Below are 17620 nucleotides of genomic sequence, written 5' to 3' on the forward strand. Positions count from 1 at the left end.
GATACTATCTTTGTTTCACCTTAATCCATTTTCTATCCTTTTTTTTTTTTTTTAATCAATAACAGTGTCCTACACGGACACAGTGAAAAATCATTTCACTGACCAAAATTGCACATTGATAATCTGACATCAGGTTCCTAAGTAGTGTGTGTCATGTAAGACAAAAAAATACTGTTCAAATTCAGAGATTTGGAAGGAAATAAATGGCCAACCTTAGGTGGTTAGTAGTTGATTATAAAACCTCTATGTATGCATGCTTAGGAAGATAAAGTAGTTGCCCAAATGACTAAAAGCTGCCTAAATTTTTTATCCATAATTCAAACATAGCATGAATATGTGGAAATATTCCATCAATAAATGGAAACATAACATATGAATATACTTCTGGGTAATAGAACTTTCCTATACTCTTACCAGTATACACACCTGCTTTGTGAGAGTTCTGAGGTGAACTGTGCCCTAGTGGATCCAGAGCAGATGGCACCTCTCTTACCATGTCTGAGTAGTTCTTGTGCACAGCTGCAAATCTGTTTTCTTATTCTTTCTTTACAGTCAAGCAAGTTCTGCAGTGACAAGAAAGAGGGCAATTTGGATTAAAAGCATATCTGGCTCAAGAGAAAATCTGGCAAACGGGGAGAAAAGAAATTATACAATCGAGAGCAATCAGAAAATTATTTTGATGGGTGATTACCATCAGATTGCAATGTTTCTACATGGCTCCACAGAGCTTGGTAGGAGCCCAGATGCAATTTGACATTTGTATAAAATCATCAGTCTGCATAAAAGGCAGCTTATGAATTACATGATTTTTTTGTAGTATGCAGAAGAAAAAGGAGGACTGAACGGACCAGGTATTTTCTGTCACTGAATAAAATGACTCTCCAGCTCAGCTAGAGCTGTCAGCTGAAATTATGCCATTTTTACTTAAAAGTTGGCATGTTAGAATATGCTACTGGCTCCAGTTTCTAAAGCTAGGCTTTATTAGTTATATTAATTACCTACCTTGAACAAGGTAACCCTTTAACCAGAGAAAACTCACATCTGTAAAATGGGTTAATAAATCTCTCTCTGTCCACTATGTTTGAGTAGGGCTGGTGCTTCCCCTCTGGCATGGTCTCTGCTCACAGTTTTTCAATGGAGCACTGAGTTGCAATAAATCCCGCATCAGTCTCTTTTGGTCTCTAGTGAAGTCACCTTCCTCTTGTCAAATCTGAAACTGGGATACAGATCTGCTTTCTAACATGCCCTGATCCTTTCTGAATTCTTCTAGATGTCACTGAGGCTACAGACAGATTCTTGTTGCTCCTATCATCCAACCCTTCTTCTCCCTACATCCACCACTCAAAGTCATTTTCTGAGAAAATGAGATAATGGAATACACTCTCCCTCTGGAGTGCCTAGTTAACTCACTGTGTAACTGCTAGGGTAAGGCACAAAGGCAATACCATGGGCTAAACCATGGCAAAAAACATGAAGTTCCCTCTCACATGTTCAAATAAAATAGCTTTAATATAGACATTTAATAGTTTATATATGAGGTTTTGTATTACACATTTAAGGAGAGGAAACCACAATTTCAAAATGGAAATTACTTTATAAAAATTGGTAAGCCTTTACACTAGTTGTCATTTAGGGTTTGCAAAAATACATGCCTTCAGCCATTTTGAGACTCCTCAAACTGCACGTGTCTCAGCAAAGGCAGCCAACCTGGCCTAGGTGCCCGAGGTCCCTTCATTCTGATGAAGGCCACAATAACAGCAAGTAGACAAGAGCTAAATCTAGATAAATTAAAGTGACAAATTATACAGGGGTTTTTTTGGGGTTTTGGGATTTTTTTTTGGTTGGTTGGTTTTTGTGGTTTGTTTGTTTGTTTGTTTTGTTTTGTTTTGGGGGTTTTTTTTGTGACTGTGATTAACCATTAGGCAACAAATTAAAACAGTAACGCTTGTGTAAGATTTCTTGTATTTGGTCACTTCAAATTAAGACTGGATTTTACCAAACAGTAATTTTAGAATAATTTTACCTGGCTGCAGTTGTTAGCTCAAATGTAACGCTTTTGTTTTGAAGGGGTATTTGTTAGAAAGATATTTTTTTGCTTTACTATTTTTGCAAGAAAATAGTAAAACAAAAGAGAGACAGATTAGGGGAGGGGGCAGGAAATCGCATCTTTTTCATCTCTAACTGTTTGTGTTTCTCTACATTAGGGTCCCAGTTCCTCAACTCAGAAATTTACTTAACTTTCACATGGAGGGATACAGGGAAATTAGTCAGATTTCTTTTATGAGAAAACAATACAGTGATAATGTGGATAAGGAAGCCAATTCTAAGCTTTGAACTTAGTTTTATTTTATTTTTCTCTCTCCTAAGTTTGTTTTGTGTATTTACTACTTACATTCCATTATATTGACTTGGGTGTTGCTCTTTATGATTCCTGGATAAGCTTTAGTCTCCCTGGCAAAAGTGTTAAAAGATTTGCATTTCCTGTGTGCTCATCTCTGCTAATCGTTCCTGCTTCCCCCTTTTTCAAAAATTCTTGTTTTATTCACAGATGTGGAAAAGAATGGGAAGGAAACCGTTGCCACATAAGTGCTAAGCCTCTTCAGCCTCCAACTCTCCTACAAAATGGTGGGTCTGTAAAAAGAAAGAAATATTTTTCAATTCATTCTTTGAGTGTTTTGTTTTACTTATTTCTGTCTTTGCTCTAATCTTGCAGATATTTGGATTGGGTTTGGTATTGGTTTCTTCTTGATTAAAATTACAGCTGCTGCCTTGTATTTTCTTTCGAAGAAGAAAGTGCCAGAAACGTAAGTGAAACTTTTATTTTGCGTAAAGCAGACACAAATGTGGCACAAAGCAATGGCTAGGTGCCCAGACTCATTGGTTTCAACTTTTAAATCTTCCTGCAGTCTGTTTGTCTTCATGTGCAACACTAAGCGGAAAAACTAGCTTTGCAACAAAAGCTGACCTTAGTGGACCCCATCCTGGAAACAATGAGGAATGGCTTGACTGCTTAGAATGTTTTGATTGTAACATTGTATGAGTATTCTTAAATTATAAAATTCAGAGTTCAGAGGTTTTTTAGGATGTGCCTTACACTGACAATTCACTATTTCACAGATATATTTCCTAGCCCTTCCTGTCATCCTTCTGATAATCTCTGCTTTCTCTCTCCTCCCTAATGTAAGATTTTTTTATTGTTTCTTATTTTCCTCTTACACCTGTGTTGCTTCTCTGCCCATCTTGTAACTTATTCTGCTAGATCCTTCTCTGTCAGCAAGTACCTACCACTGCCCCTTCCTCCCTTTCAGCAGTTTCTGTTGTGCATTGCGCTGTCTATTTTCATGTTGTTAGATTTTCCTCACCCTTCATTTTCTTCTCCAGAATTCATCTTCAAAGCTGTCTCTTTTCCTTTAAACTTGTTCTCTGCTATAGACTTTTCTCTCTTTGGGGATGCTGTTATCTCCAAACTATCCACTAATCCATGCAGACTCCTGTCCTGACATTATTGCTGCTGACATGTCTCCTGTCCCTGCATGCTCCCCTGACAGGTAGAGCTGTCTATGGACATAGAAGAAAAATGTTCAAGCAGGAGCCTATATCAGTTGTGCTACTGTTAATTGAGTGCATAGCTTTACCTGCTTTCTTTACATCTCCCTCCTCTTCTGTAAGTGGGAATAACATTTTCTTATCTGATTTTGTGGGGGCTTCAAGACTTAATTCGTTCACAATAATACAGCCTGCTAAGGTACACATAGAGAAAGACATCTCAGAAGTGCAAGATTAGTTTTATTGTAAGAGCTGCTAGATTTTTTTTTTTTGTAATTTCAATTAGTATCTTTGGAAACAAATAATTTCTCAAAACATGTTTGATGGTGTTCTAATTAAAAAAGTATTGTTGTTCCTTATGCTACCTCTCCTGTACTCTCAATGCTCCCTTCTACCTTTTCCTTTTATAAAGGTCTGCTTAAAGGTTACTGCACTACCATTCATATCTCTTCTACCCACATATCTGTATTCAAAGAATATTTTTTCCTTTCTTGGAAAAGCTATATATGCTAAAAAAACACCCAGTCTTTTTTGTACTCTGTTGCAATATGATGTCAAACATGCAAATATCCTATTAGTTGTTAAAACACCTATTAGATGTTAAATCACCTACTAGGTGTTAAAACAGGGATGAATGAGGATCTTCTTACTATGGTGCTAAGAAAATATCACAGCCCTCTTATGCAGAGAACCAGAGCTGTGAAATAGAGGGTTAGACAAGCTTATGCAACAAAGCTCATTCAAGTCTTGATTGTTTTCACTGGAATTGCCAAAAAGATCAGTTATGCTGATGGAAAGTTTTGTGATTACAAGTTTTATCTGTTATGAACTGAGATTTCCAAATCATTTTGCCCATGGTACAGAACAAAAATTTATAATTTTCATTGTTTTTAATCACAGTTGACTTAAGTTAAAATGCATATTATAGGCATCTTGCTAAGAAATAATCTAGCTAATCAATGGCAATTTGATTGAAATTATGAAATTGCAAAAAACAATGAAATCTGAAACTTTGAATTTGAGAAGATAAGGTCATTCAGGCAGTCTGTCTCTCCTTCTTCAACTATCTAGTGCCTACCATGATTTGGTATATAAAAATCACAGCTGGAAACATAGTAGTGAATTAAGGCAAATTATTCTTAAAGTGCTTGATCAGTAGTCAGAACTGATTAGTCAAAATGCAGCCAATGTTACCATACAGAAGTTTGGATTTTTAAGATAAGCCTTTATAATAAGAAGGGACTTGTGTCTGCATAAGTCTGTAAAATGTACAATGTGACAGCACCACACAGAGGCATGAGATTTTACTCCTCATTTTTTTTAAGGGATTTGATGAAAGAGAGGAATTTAACTAACACATAAATGATACATTCCTGCAATTAATTTTCTCTTCAAAGGCCTGTGTCTGCTTTTAGCCCTCCTGGATCATACTGTTTTCTAAAAGTATAGTCACTCTAAGGAAGCTTTCACACACTTGAGGCCATATTTACTGCCTTTTGATAACTTCTTTTGCTAGCTATTTTTAGATAATTTCCATTAGAATCTCCTTGCCTTACCACAGAACCACACATGCAGGTACTGGCAATGGTTCTTCAGAGGCACATTAACAGTTGTAGGTGCTAGCTCCCAGGACATCTTGAAATGGAGTCCAGGTCCATCTATGCCTCAATGGAAACAGCACAGGAATGTGCACAAGAGCTAGAGAAGAAGTTTCAGAGTCCAGTAGGACTAATTTTTTTCACCAGAAAGCCAGGTAGCAGGCAGTATGTCCAGACTGGGACCCCTTAGACAGCTGCTGGCTGAGAAGTTGTCAATAACAGCGGTAAGAAACTAAGAGTTACATTTGTCCCTCCTTTTTTTCTTTTTTCCCACTGGAAAGATTAATAGTGTCTTAACTCTTCCTTTCAATTCAGAAAGGATGCCCCACTCTTCCTTTGCTCTCTCCTTCTCCTTCCTTTGCAAGAATTTAATTTCTGATCTGCAGGCTTTAAATGCTCCATTGACTGAATGGGATTTACTGGAAGTCATCATGTAAGTTTATTTCCTAATGGACAAAAGTGGCCGGCTACATGGCTTGGCAACGGTGTACTTCATTACCATGATGGCATTCAGATATGCAAGCTACTTCCCAGTTCCCAGCTGGAGATATGTGAAACTTTTGTATAGAAACTTCAAGCTGGGGAAGCTTACAAATTTCTCACATTCCAGTTTGCACTGCAGAGATGATTTCCTAGTCCAGAAGGGAAGGCTACCAGTTACTCCACTCCATCAGTAGCATCTGTCCTTATTGACCACATAGAAGCAAAGCTTCATTTTAGCTTCTATTTTATTGAAGATTCCTTCACATGCTTCATTTTACTTTAAAAAGTGAGAATATGAAAAGTAAGAGACTTTCTGCCCAGCAAAGCTATGCTTTTTTGCGTTTGCCTCCAAAGAAGTCATTGTCCCTGGATCCTTTCAGTTTGTTTCTTTCCTATTCTTGATCTGTGCCATCAGTTGCAAGGCTAATGTACCACAGCTATTATCAGTCCTGTCAATCTTAACAAGCACAGTACAATAAATTTTCCAAAGCATATCAATAATGTATTTTGCCACACAGGCAACAGAGTGAAAAATGGAGGTGCTCTGAGAAAGTATTCTAAAATTGTAGAAAATCAGGGGGAAAAAGGACCCACAGAAGCCATTTTTCATTCTGCCACATAATAGAGACTCAATGGTATCCCTCCTAAATTTGCATGTAAAGACCTCTAGTAACATGAATTTGATGGCATCCTCAGGCAATCTTGGTACCTTGGGTAGAAAGATGTTTACTATTAAAAAGTTATTTTCCAAATCCTTATATATCTGTTTACAATTTAAGTTCATTCTTATTCACCATGGACAATAACAGATCATTCCCTTCCTCCTTTGAAAAAGCTTTTTCTGCTCTTGAAGACAATTGTTATGCCTCCTTACAGGCTGCTTTCTTCAGGCTAAACAAGCTCAGTGCTTTTTGCCTTTCTCCATAGTTAAGGTTTACTTATAATTACGATGATTCCCGGTTTCTGTTGCCAGACTTTCTGCGATTAGACCTTACCCTTCTGGAGGTCTGGTGCGGAGGAATGGGTAGTGTATTCCAGGCGAGGCTCTCCAAGTGGATCTGAAGGGCTGCCAGAGGTCATTGCTGGCAATGCCTCTGTTCCTATATCCCAAAGTGTTAAACAGGATGACAGTATAATGACATTTATTGAATCATTTTCAGCCTGTGAACTGGAACAGAGACAGATACTGTTCTTGTAAAATGGGAGAAACATGTGCAGTTTTATGGGAAAAAGAAAAGCAAAATTTGGAAGCATCAGCCATAACTGTTGTTTGGGAGTTGGTGTATTAGTCTAATGCTACTATCCAAATCCATTTATTCTTCTGTGGAGTATTTTTGTTCTGAAGAATGATACCCAGTATTATCATCAGAAGTCTTCAGTTTTTCTGAAATGTACATCTCATGACCACCACACATAGGAAGGATGGCAAAGAAACAAGAAGTAGCAAGCGGAAGCAGAGCTAATATCAGTCTGCAGCCAACAAGACCACTCAGATGAAAGATGCAAATGACTGATTTAAAAAAAAAATAAAAAAATTAAATTTCCTAAAGGGATTCAAAAAGGGACTCAAAAAGTACAAAGTGTAGACCTTGGAAAGAAAGACAGCATATATACAGTTTAATCAAATGTCCCAATGACTTGTAGATGATTCTAGATCCAGCTTTTGGAAAGTCTTCTTTCATTACGCCTCCTGTTTCTTCTGTGGGATGTGCAAAATATAGCCTACTTCTGCAAACATAAATTTAATTGAAAAGATTTTGTAAATACTTTGGAAATTGAGATCCTGAGGTTACTTTCTGTTTAGAACTGAAGCTTTAGAATACCTATAAAGAATTCTTTAAAGGAATTATTTTAATTAGTAGCTTAACTGTAATTGAATCTTTGGTCCACTAGGATTTTGTCATTGTTGTTATGGTCCAGATGATAAGCATTCTTAAGGTACTATATTTCCTACAAAATTGTGTCCTGTACTAAAGATTTAATTTTTCTTTGAAAGGTACATTGAAAAGGACAAAATTATGACCTATTGCATCCAAACAAATGAAATCTAGATACTTTAATTTTCCATTACAAAGCATTATGTTATGCAGCAGTAACATAGCGGGTAGGTATTTTTTTGTAGAGCATAAACTTCTTCCTGTCTCTGTGAAGTCATAGTGGAGAAACCTACGACAATAGCAGTAGTTTTTGCTACTAAAGAATACAGATGAGCTTAGCAAAGCTATGACCTATGTTACCTCATCTCAAGATGATTAAACCTTTCCTTTCCTTTTGTGGTATTTGTGGTTATGTTAGAAAACCCAGTTCTCTCTGAACTGCCTTACCCACATCTTTTTTTTTTTCTTAAACTGTTCTGTGCTTGTCGTTTTTAACCCTAGTTATTCCCTACTTGGTAGAGTCTTCTGAACTTACAATTTATGAGTTTTCCTCACAAATGAGATTTATAAACATTTCCCATTGATCAATTATTCTGGACTGTAAGTTTTCAAGCAGTGAGTACAGTGGTCACATGTATAAAACTTTCTCCCCACCATGAGGGAGATGGGTATATTTCTCTTTACTGTAGCAAAAAGCTATCATTTTCTGTCAGGTCAATGTTTCACTTTGGTCATATAACAGCAAGCATTGCAGGAATGAGCTTAACTCAAGCCACTACAATACATTTAGTTAAAGTGTCCAATCAAGAAGTTAAAAACTGATGATCAGATGGCAACAGCCAGCCCACTGACTAGTACTGCACTTTTATGCCTTCCTCAGCAGTATCTATATTGGTGACAGAGTACAGTAGAGGACATAGCATTGCTTTTCTCTAATCAGAGGAGCTTCATATTCTGATTAGCTAAAGTTCTACTGTCTTGTGTTTAATTCTAGAGATGTATACATGACATGTAAAGTAGTGTGAATATGTCATCTCAGTTCCCTAGTACAGATTTCTTCAGTAAAGCTTTCGATACTGTCTCTCACAGTATCCTCCTGGACAAAATGTCCAGCACAGAGCTGGATAAACACATCATGTGATGGGTGGGCAACTGGCTCATGGGTCAAGCACAGAGGGTAATAGTGAATGAGGTAACATCAGACTGCTGACCTGGAACCAGTGGAGTTCTGCACGGCTCCATCTTGTGCCCTGTGCTCTTCAATATCTTCATAAATTACTTGGACACAGGACTGGAAGAGACACTAAGGAAGTCTGCAGACGACATAAAACTGTGAGGAGCTGTTGACTCCCTCAAAGGCAGGGAGGCCCCCCAGAGAGACCCTGACAAATTACAAAGTTCAACAAGGGAAAGTACTGGATTCTACACCTGGAATGGGGCAACCTCAGATGTTCAGACAGACTGGGGAATGAGATACTGGAAAGCAGTGTCATGGAAAGGGACCTCGGGGTCCTGGTCCATGGTAAGTTGAATATGAATCAGCAGTGCCCTGGCAGCCAGGAGGGCCAACCATGACCTCAGGGGCATCAGGTAAAGCATCGCCAGCTGATCAAGGGAGGGGATTGTCCCGCTCAGCTCTGCACTGGTGCAGCCTCACCTTGAATATTATGTGATGTTTTAGTCACTGCAATATAAGGAAGATATTAGCTATTAGGGAGTGTCCAAAGGAGGGCAACAAAGATGCTGAAGGACCTTGACGGGAAGCCGCAGGAGGAGTGGCTGAGGTCACTTGATCTGTTCAGCCTGGAGAAGAGGACACTAAGGGTACACCTCATTGCAGTTACAACTTCCTTCTGAGGAATGGCCTGGAGTTGTTTCAGGGGAGGTTTAGGTTGTATATTAGGAAAAGGTTCTTCCCCCAGAGAATGTTTGGGTGCTGAAACCGGCTCCCCAGAGAAGTGGTCACAATGCCAAGCCTGACAAATTTCAAGGAGTGTTTGGATGATACTCTAAAGCAATGGTGTGACTCTTGGGGATGATCCTGGACAGGGCCAAGAGTTGGACTCAATGATTCTTGTGGGTCCCTTCCAACTCAGCATATTCTGTGGTTCTGTCATTCAGGCAGTTAGCACCTCATCCAACTGATGGATTACAGCACTTGTGTAAACATGGGATTATATTTTTTCTTATATATTCTTTGAGATCTTTTGAGTAATTAGAAAATATTTCAGAATTTTTAAGGATAATTATTGGTATCCCTTAGAAAGAATCATTTGCTACATTCACAAATGGGGGTAACCATACATGTGTTTGTATAAATACATTGATATATGTACATCTATGTGCATATATATGTTGTATATATACGTGTAGCATAAAAGTTACATATAAGGTAGTACATTCAAGGTGACTTCGAAAACCCTGCTTTGGTAAAAATGTTTCTAAGAACAGGAGAGAACTTAAGAAGGCTCATTCTCCACCTAAGTTTGGGGTGCATAAATTCAAGAACTGTCCACATTTTGGGCCATAAAATTCCCATTTTTTCCTATGATTAGGTGACCAATACATTTGCTCTTTCATGATTCAGATCTAAAGTGGAGAAACACCTGAAATCTACTGGGCAGCCTGAGCAAGACTCAAGTTTTCATGCTAGAGAAAACCTCACACACGCGCACACACACACACGGGACCAATTTCAGCACTAAACACAGCAACCACAAACATACTGTTTAAGAACTCAGACAGCACTCTTTTTGGTGCCCACAGTTTGGCACAGTGTTCTTCTGGTTAGTTATACTCCTTGCAGAGAAAGCTGGAGATCCATGTTCAGCATCCTCCTGCCCTCAAGACAGACCTAAGTACTCAACGTGTTCTTGTCCAAAATAAGCTATATATAGGTCTTGCATGAATTGCTTAAGTTTCACGGGGGAGTGGGAATGAAAGAGAATCAGACCTATCCTCACCATTTGCTATTGGCACAGTAAAGGAAGTTCCCATTGAGAATTCTGTGACTTGGATTGCCTTTTGGAAATATCTCCACTGACTGTAAGCAGAACTGATGTGCTTAATTCCACATCATGCTTTTAGATCAGTTGGTCTGTGATGTCTAAATCAGACACAAAAATTAAGGCATGAAAATCTGGCCCTTTGGGCACTAGTTTTGAAGAAGAACCAAACTTCTTGAAAACTACTCATCTGAGTTTGCTTCTGGCCTCATGTTTTCATTTTAGAGTAAAAAATACATTCTGTATACATTTTCTGGACTTTATGCAGGAGGGTTAGGATGCAAATATATACTTAGGATGCATATAAGTAATCTAATATATTATAGGTTCACTAAACTAACTAAACTGTAATAAATCATGATATCATGATCTTTAAGATTAAGATTAAATGAAAAAATCAACAGGTTCAAATATTCAGCTCTCCACATTGCAGGCAATCAAAATAAATTATGAGACTGGCATTGGAAGCGATTACTTTCTGAGAATCTTGTTGTGAAAAATATTATAGAGACGTTTCTGGTTTAGTGTAAAACCCAAACTTAGTTTCTTGTGCTGATTTAACTCATAAGGTCATATAACTCTGTAGCCTACTTGTGCCTTCCTCCTAATCAGCCATTCTGGTTTTAGTTATCTGCAAAAGAAATCATGCAGTGTGTGTCGTCTGTGGTTCTCACTAAGGAACAGCTTCCCTTCCCAACACCTCCATCGACTGTGCTTCTGTGACTACCCTTTTCCCCTCAGTAATCCAGAGCCTGTCTATCAGCTTCTAGGAAGACACTGCTTCAACCACCTGTAGGAGTAGCTTTGGAATAGGACTTTTTAATACGAGAAAATCCGTTTCTCCATCACTGAGATTGATGGGAAGCTTTAGGAAAATTTTTGTCTCAGAATACTGTACAAACACAGCTTTCTATGTACACACGGGTTTGCATATCCTCTTATTCTTAAAAACTGTGGAAAAAATCAACAAAAACTAAAAGCATCTCTTCAAAAGCAAAGATTAGCTTCAGCTTCATTCTTCAGTAATTTTAACTAATACATCTGCTGGTTTTTATATAGTCTTGGAACACTTTTGATGTTCCACACCTTTCACTACAAGAAAGACACTGAGGTGCTGGAGTGAGTCCAGAGAATAGGACAACAAAGCTGGTGAAGGGTCTATAGTTTAAGTCCTACAAAGAGCAGCTGAGGGAGCTGGGGTTCTTTAGCTTGCAGAAAAGGAGGCTGAGAAGAGACCTTACCACTGTGTACAACTACCTGACAGGAGGGTGGAACATGGTGGGAGTCCATCTCTTCTCCCAGGCAACTAGTGACAAGATGAGAGGACACAACCTCAAGCTGTGCCAGGGAAGGTTCAGGTTGAACACCAGGAAGAATTTCGTCACAGAAAGGGTTATTAAGCATTGGAATGTACTGCCCATGGAGGTGGTGGAGTCACCATCCCTGGAGGTAGAAAGGACTGGACATAGTGCCATGGTCAATTTGACAAGGTGGGGATCAGTAAAAGGTTAGACTTGGTGATTTTAGAGGTCTTTTCCAATCTAAATGATTCTGTGATTTCAAGAATTGTGGAATATTAGGAACCAGTCATCTATAAGAGAAAAATATTTAGGTGTAGGCAGAAAGCTCCATCCTCATTCTGCTTTTGAGGAATTAATGGGATTAACTGCACAGGTTGTAAGTGCTTCCAAAGAAAATGAAATATGTGAGGACTTTTATCAGGAAAGCATATCTTTAAACTTCTAGAGGAGGTAATGGACATGAGACCCATAATTAGCAAAATTTGTCCTATTCCTCTATTATAAATTGCTTAAGGCATTGTGTTAATTCCTGAAACCTATGCATTTCAATACCTTCAGTGATTCTTTACTTCTGGCTTTTCAGTAAAATTATGGGTTGCTTCTATAGATTTAAAACTAATACTGATGATTTTGACCCCAAATGCAAGTCCTTTCCTAATTAATTGGAAAATCAGAGTTCTTATAACAATTAAATAACTAATGTGTTTTGAACTTGGATCCTAAGATCATGCCAATTAATGAATTGTTTGTGTGATAGTTGCAAAACACAGAAGGAACGTGATCTTTTAAGGTAAAATCATGTTTTGTTTAATATATAACACTGTATCTGCATTTTATGAATACTTAATAGCTCTATGCATATCCAAAAGTAGCAACATTTTAAGCAGCTACAAATGCAAAATTATTATTTTAACCTGGACATTACTTATACAGAATATTGGTTTAATTTCATTAATTTCAGTAGAGCTCAGTTGGAAATATATTTAGCCATGTATTATTTTTTATTCAAGTCTTTTTAACTTGAAACTGTTCAGTTCTTTGACAATCTGTGTGATATGGTGGGTGTTTTTCCTTTTTTTTTGCTTGACTTTTCAAGGAAAGTACAGGAAACTGTAAATGTGTCATTTGCCAATCCATTGTACAGAGACCTTAGCTCATCTGAGAAAGTAAAGGTAAGTAGCAATAATTGCTTCTATACATTCAGAAAAGTATGAGTTTGTAGTCCTCAGTTTTCCATTGAAACAGTGTAATGTAATACCTCAGTGAATGTTATTTAATAAAAGAAGTGAGAATTAAAAATTAACACAGCTCTCACTGCATTTTTAAAATGTAGGAAGATTTGAAATCAGCTCAGTTTTGAAAACATCTCAATATTTACAACTTTTATGACTGTGGGCTGTTGATTCTGAGAGAAAAAAAAAAGAGTTTTGGATGAAATATTTAGCCACACATAGATAAGAAAAAGCTCACTGGGACTTATGTCCTTTTGCTTTGGAAAAAACAACAAACAAACAAACAAACAACAACAAAACAAAAAACCCCACCCAACAAAGCAAACACTCAACAACAGTAACACACCAACAACAAGAAAACCACAAAACGCATGATTCGGCATCCAAGCTGCCTTCACACGCTCACTATAATAAAACAGTTTATAATACTTCCCAGTACCTTAAATGTGCATCACAATTACCATCACTGTAAAATTCATGTTGACACTGAACAAACACTTGGTCACACATTTGCCTAATATATTTTATTGATCATAATTAAAAGACTGCTAGAGTAACAAAGAAGTTTTTAAATAAAAAATATACCTAAAAGTGAACATATCGCAGGAAAAGATTTAAAGGTAAGATTTAATTATCAAATTAAGACATCTAAAATTTATGGTTTTACATTTAACAAGAGAAATATGATTCACTTAAAATGCAGATATCTACAATAATTTTGTTTATATTTTTGTTTATAATTAAAAATAAAATAGACAAAGCACCCTGGAGGAAAAAGCAGAAAAAAAAATTTAAAATATCCTTCCTGCTCTCATTTTGATACTACTTCTATTAGCATTGAAAGAACTAGGCTTGGTTTAAAATAGAAAATAAAACTCCCTAGTCCTTTGCACAGTCAATAATATAAGATTCCACTGTGGCTTTGAATAGGATTAACTATGACATGCCATTTACTTTCTATAAAAGGGTCCTTACACCTGATTTTAGACATTAGATCAAATGAATTCACTTATACGTTGGAGTTTGTGAGAGCTCCAAGTTGGAAACATTCCCATCACAATCATGTCCAATTTATCAGGACATTTTTATTTTAGTTAAAATAGATTCCTGACAGGCTTCATTTAATAGCAAGTTGAAAAACAGAAGCATAGCATCAGGAGAGACATTTTCATGGAAGACAGCCCCAGGCATTGTGATTGAAGTCCTGTTCTGTACCAAATTGTCCTCTATTTTCCTTAAGACTGGAAAAATACATGCTTACACTAATTTTTCTTTCTGAAAGGAAAACAGGAGTTGTGAATTTTCTCCAAGTCTAATGAGACTTAAATCTGAATGGTGTATCACCAATCAAAAGGTATGACAAAACATGAGCAAAAGCTCTTATCTCCAGCTGAATATCCACAAGTTACGCACTTGTGGGAGTCTCTAAGTTTCGTAAAGAAAGAACAATTCTCCTGGACCTTTTCTGAACACCAAAACCATGTGGGCTTAGCACTGCCACATTCTTGCCTATAGTATTGCTGCATAATTTTGAATCCAAAGAATGTCTTATTCAGGCAGCAACACTGAAAAATATTTTCAGAATATTATTGAATATTATTTACAGCTCACTAAAAATATTCTGAAGCAGTTTTTTTCTTTTTATAGTCTTCTGGGTATGCCGCCTCACCTGCTGTTCAAATCAGTGTTTCACCATGGCATGAGGTATGTAATAACACATTTCTAGGTTATATGTTGGGCTAGTAAATGAAATTCATCTTCAGAGGAAAGGGAAAAATGTCAATTAAAGTCAATGGTGTATTGGTACTCCTAACATTAGCAACTCTGGAAATCTAAGAAAGATGACCAGGGGTGCCTTGGTTGGCAAGGACCTCATAATAGCAATTTTATTAATTTTGCTTATCATAGCTGCTTTTACACCACACAGTAGTTCAACGTGTTCCAATACAGTCAGATGCTAAATAAAATTTTTAGAACAACTGAAATCCTTACCAAAGGGTTCATAATATCTATTTTCTCATACATTCCTCATTCAAGAATATTAGAACCAGTTATTTAAATTACAATACCATTTACCAAAATTAGTGACCCACTGCAACTACACTACTGTACACAGATTCTCCTAAAGTAATACTATATGTCTATAAGAGCAAGGGCTTTGGAAACAGGAAAAAAAAGTGGAAACAGATGCAGAAGAAGGTTAAATTACTTGATCAGGTATATGTGGCAGACAATTTTTTCAGTGGAGCTATGCTAATTTTTATCAACTGAAAGTTTCGTCTAAGAAAGTTTATTGATTTTATAGTTTTCTTTGAACTTATCACCATATATTACTTCTATCATGAATCTACAGCCATTCATATGTGCATTTTAACAAATGAATTGAATGACTTGGATTTTAAATTTCATTCTATCTTTTTTATTTCAGTATCTGTTTAATGAAGATGTGAATGCTACTTCTTTTCCAAATCCTGTCTATGGTGTAGCATCAGAAGACATGGAGAAATTATGTAGTTCCTTGAAAACATAAACATACACCAGGATCAATATTGATTGTAACTCTTTGCCTGAAGATTTTTTCTAAAATTTGAAAGTATGTCATGATACTGTAGTGTTTGCAATATGAATGAATAACCCTTCACAGAATAACTCTTTTATTAAAACAATTACGTTCAGAAAATACCTTTATATTAAAAATGGAATCCATACATAAGTAAAACATAATTACATATAGTCTTCTGTCATTTCTGTTGGTGGAGAAAGAGATTGATAATTATAACTGTGAATTCATTTTACATTTGTGCATTTTAAATTCCAGTATGTTAATAAAATGTTTAATCAAATCCAGATTCTTGAGGTTTGGGAATCATAATTTTATGTCTGGTATTTGAGGAAGGATGACTTAAATATTTCTGTAATTTTACATTAGAAAGGGATTTTAACTGTCTCTTTTAATGTTCCAAGAAGTAGAAGCAAAAGAAAAGTCTTTGTATTATTAGAAACATATCAAGCTAAATCACCAGTGGTCATGAATCATAGATTTGCATATCAGCTCATCATGTAATTCATTAGTGTGACATACCAGTACATAAATTTATTTTAAAAAATATATGTTTATTATTAACCTTGATAACTATATCTGACCAAATTTCCCTCTGGTCAGCTCCGCAGTTCTGCAGTTCTTACCACAGTGCTACTGATAAATTTAGCTTAGTGGTTGACAGAGGGTGGAAACTAGCATGTTTAGGAAACCATATTTCTGCTGAATAGGTTGGCCTCCCACACAGCTGAAACTTATGTCGGCCCGTGCCTACATGAGAAAGATATTGGGAAGGAATTCTGGATTGCCTTGTGATTTTGATTGTCATCCTCCATGGTACCAGGCGTATCTTGTAACATGTTTACACTTTAAATAACCTGACAATTTGTCATCTTCTATAATGCCCACTTGCATTATAAGATCATCATTTTTAGCTTGAAGGCTTAAGTGTTCCTGCTGTGCTTGTGTTTTCTTCCCATACTGTATTTCTACAGTGTGCATAATTTTAAACCCACTGGCATGTTTGGAAGTTACTAAACTCCTACAAATTTCATAAAAACAGACATCTGCACAGTAGATGGTATCTCTTCATTCAGGGAAAGCTGAATTTCTTGACATTTATTAACCTTTTGAGACTCCAGATAGAAAAGCACATTAAAGCCTGGCTTATTCCATCATGCACAGGACTTACTGGTTTTGTTTGGGGTTTGTTTTGGTTTTCTTTCACTTTTTCTTCATAGCATAACCATAGTCTATATCTTTCGATATATCTATATATCTTTGTACTTTGGGCCACAAAACTGCTTTTAACTTATTCTTTATAGTCTGATTGACATGTTGTTTCACTGGTAGCTGAAGCAACAAAGCATGATGTTTGCCCATCTCGTACCTTTCTAGCATTATGCTCATAAGTTCATCTCTGCTGCATTGTAAAACCTTCTGTTTCACTTTCCTCTATCTTCTGTAATCCACTGTAGTATCCTCAATTTTTGCCCAAACTCCACAGCCCACTCAAAAACTTTGTCTCTTGAGCTTGTTTCCTTAACATGTTCTAATTACAAACTGAAAAAGAAGCATCGATCACTATAGGCCCAGAGCTACCTGTGTGCTGATCAGCTGCTGCACATGTGGCTGCTTGACTGGTTGGCAGCACAGGTGACAAACTCTCACTGCAACTGCTCCTTCTCTGTGTCCTGAATTTGTGTGGCTGCCACCTGCCCCACTGCTGCTTTAATGAAGCCACTCAGAGCTTCACGTCTTTTCTACACCCACCTGTCCTAATGCCAAGTTTAGTTGAAAGTTACCAAGTGTTATTCATTAAGGTTTTAAATAAGGAGCTGTGACAAGAGCTGAATGCTTTCTTTCTCACATTGCTGTTTTCTTTCTGAAACAGAAACACAGAATTTTCTTACTGTACTTGTACCAATTAAGACACAGAGAATACACTTGATCCAGCAAAGTGCCAAGTGCCTCCAGCTCCTGAACTCTAGAATTTTGATAAATCTCTGGGAGATGATTGATCTCCATGTTATAAACAG

General features: G+C 36.9%; 1 protein-coding gene across 1 annotated transcript in view; it reads left to right on the forward strand.

Annotated features, from left to right (window-relative positions):
• Positions 1 to 15784, forward strand: part of MALRD1 (MAM and LDL receptor class A domain containing 1) — a 241736-nt gene extending 225952 nt beyond the window's left edge. Inside the window, exons 37-41 of the mRNA XM_017817063.1 lie at positions 2549 to 2625; positions 2714 to 2804; positions 12907 to 12982; positions 14690 to 14746; positions 15471 to 15784. Of these exons, the coding sequence (XP_017672552.1) occupies positions 2549 to 2625; positions 2714 to 2804; positions 12907 to 12982; positions 14690 to 14746; positions 15471 to 15572 (403 nt within the window). The 3' untranslated portion in view covers positions 15573 to 15784. The remainder of the gene's footprint in view (positions 1 to 2548; positions 2626 to 2713; positions 2805 to 12906; positions 12983 to 14689; positions 14747 to 15470) is intronic.
• Positions 15785 to 17620: the final 1836 nt, after the last annotated feature.

Source organism: Lepidothrix coronata, unplaced genomic scaffold (assembly GCF_001604755.1).
Source record: "Lepidothrix coronata isolate B3197 unplaced genomic scaffold, Lepidothrix_coronata-1.0 Scaffold59, whole genome shotgun sequence".
NCBI classification, from domain to species: Eukaryota; Metazoa; Chordata; class Aves; order Passeriformes; family Pipridae; genus Lepidothrix; species Lepidothrix coronata.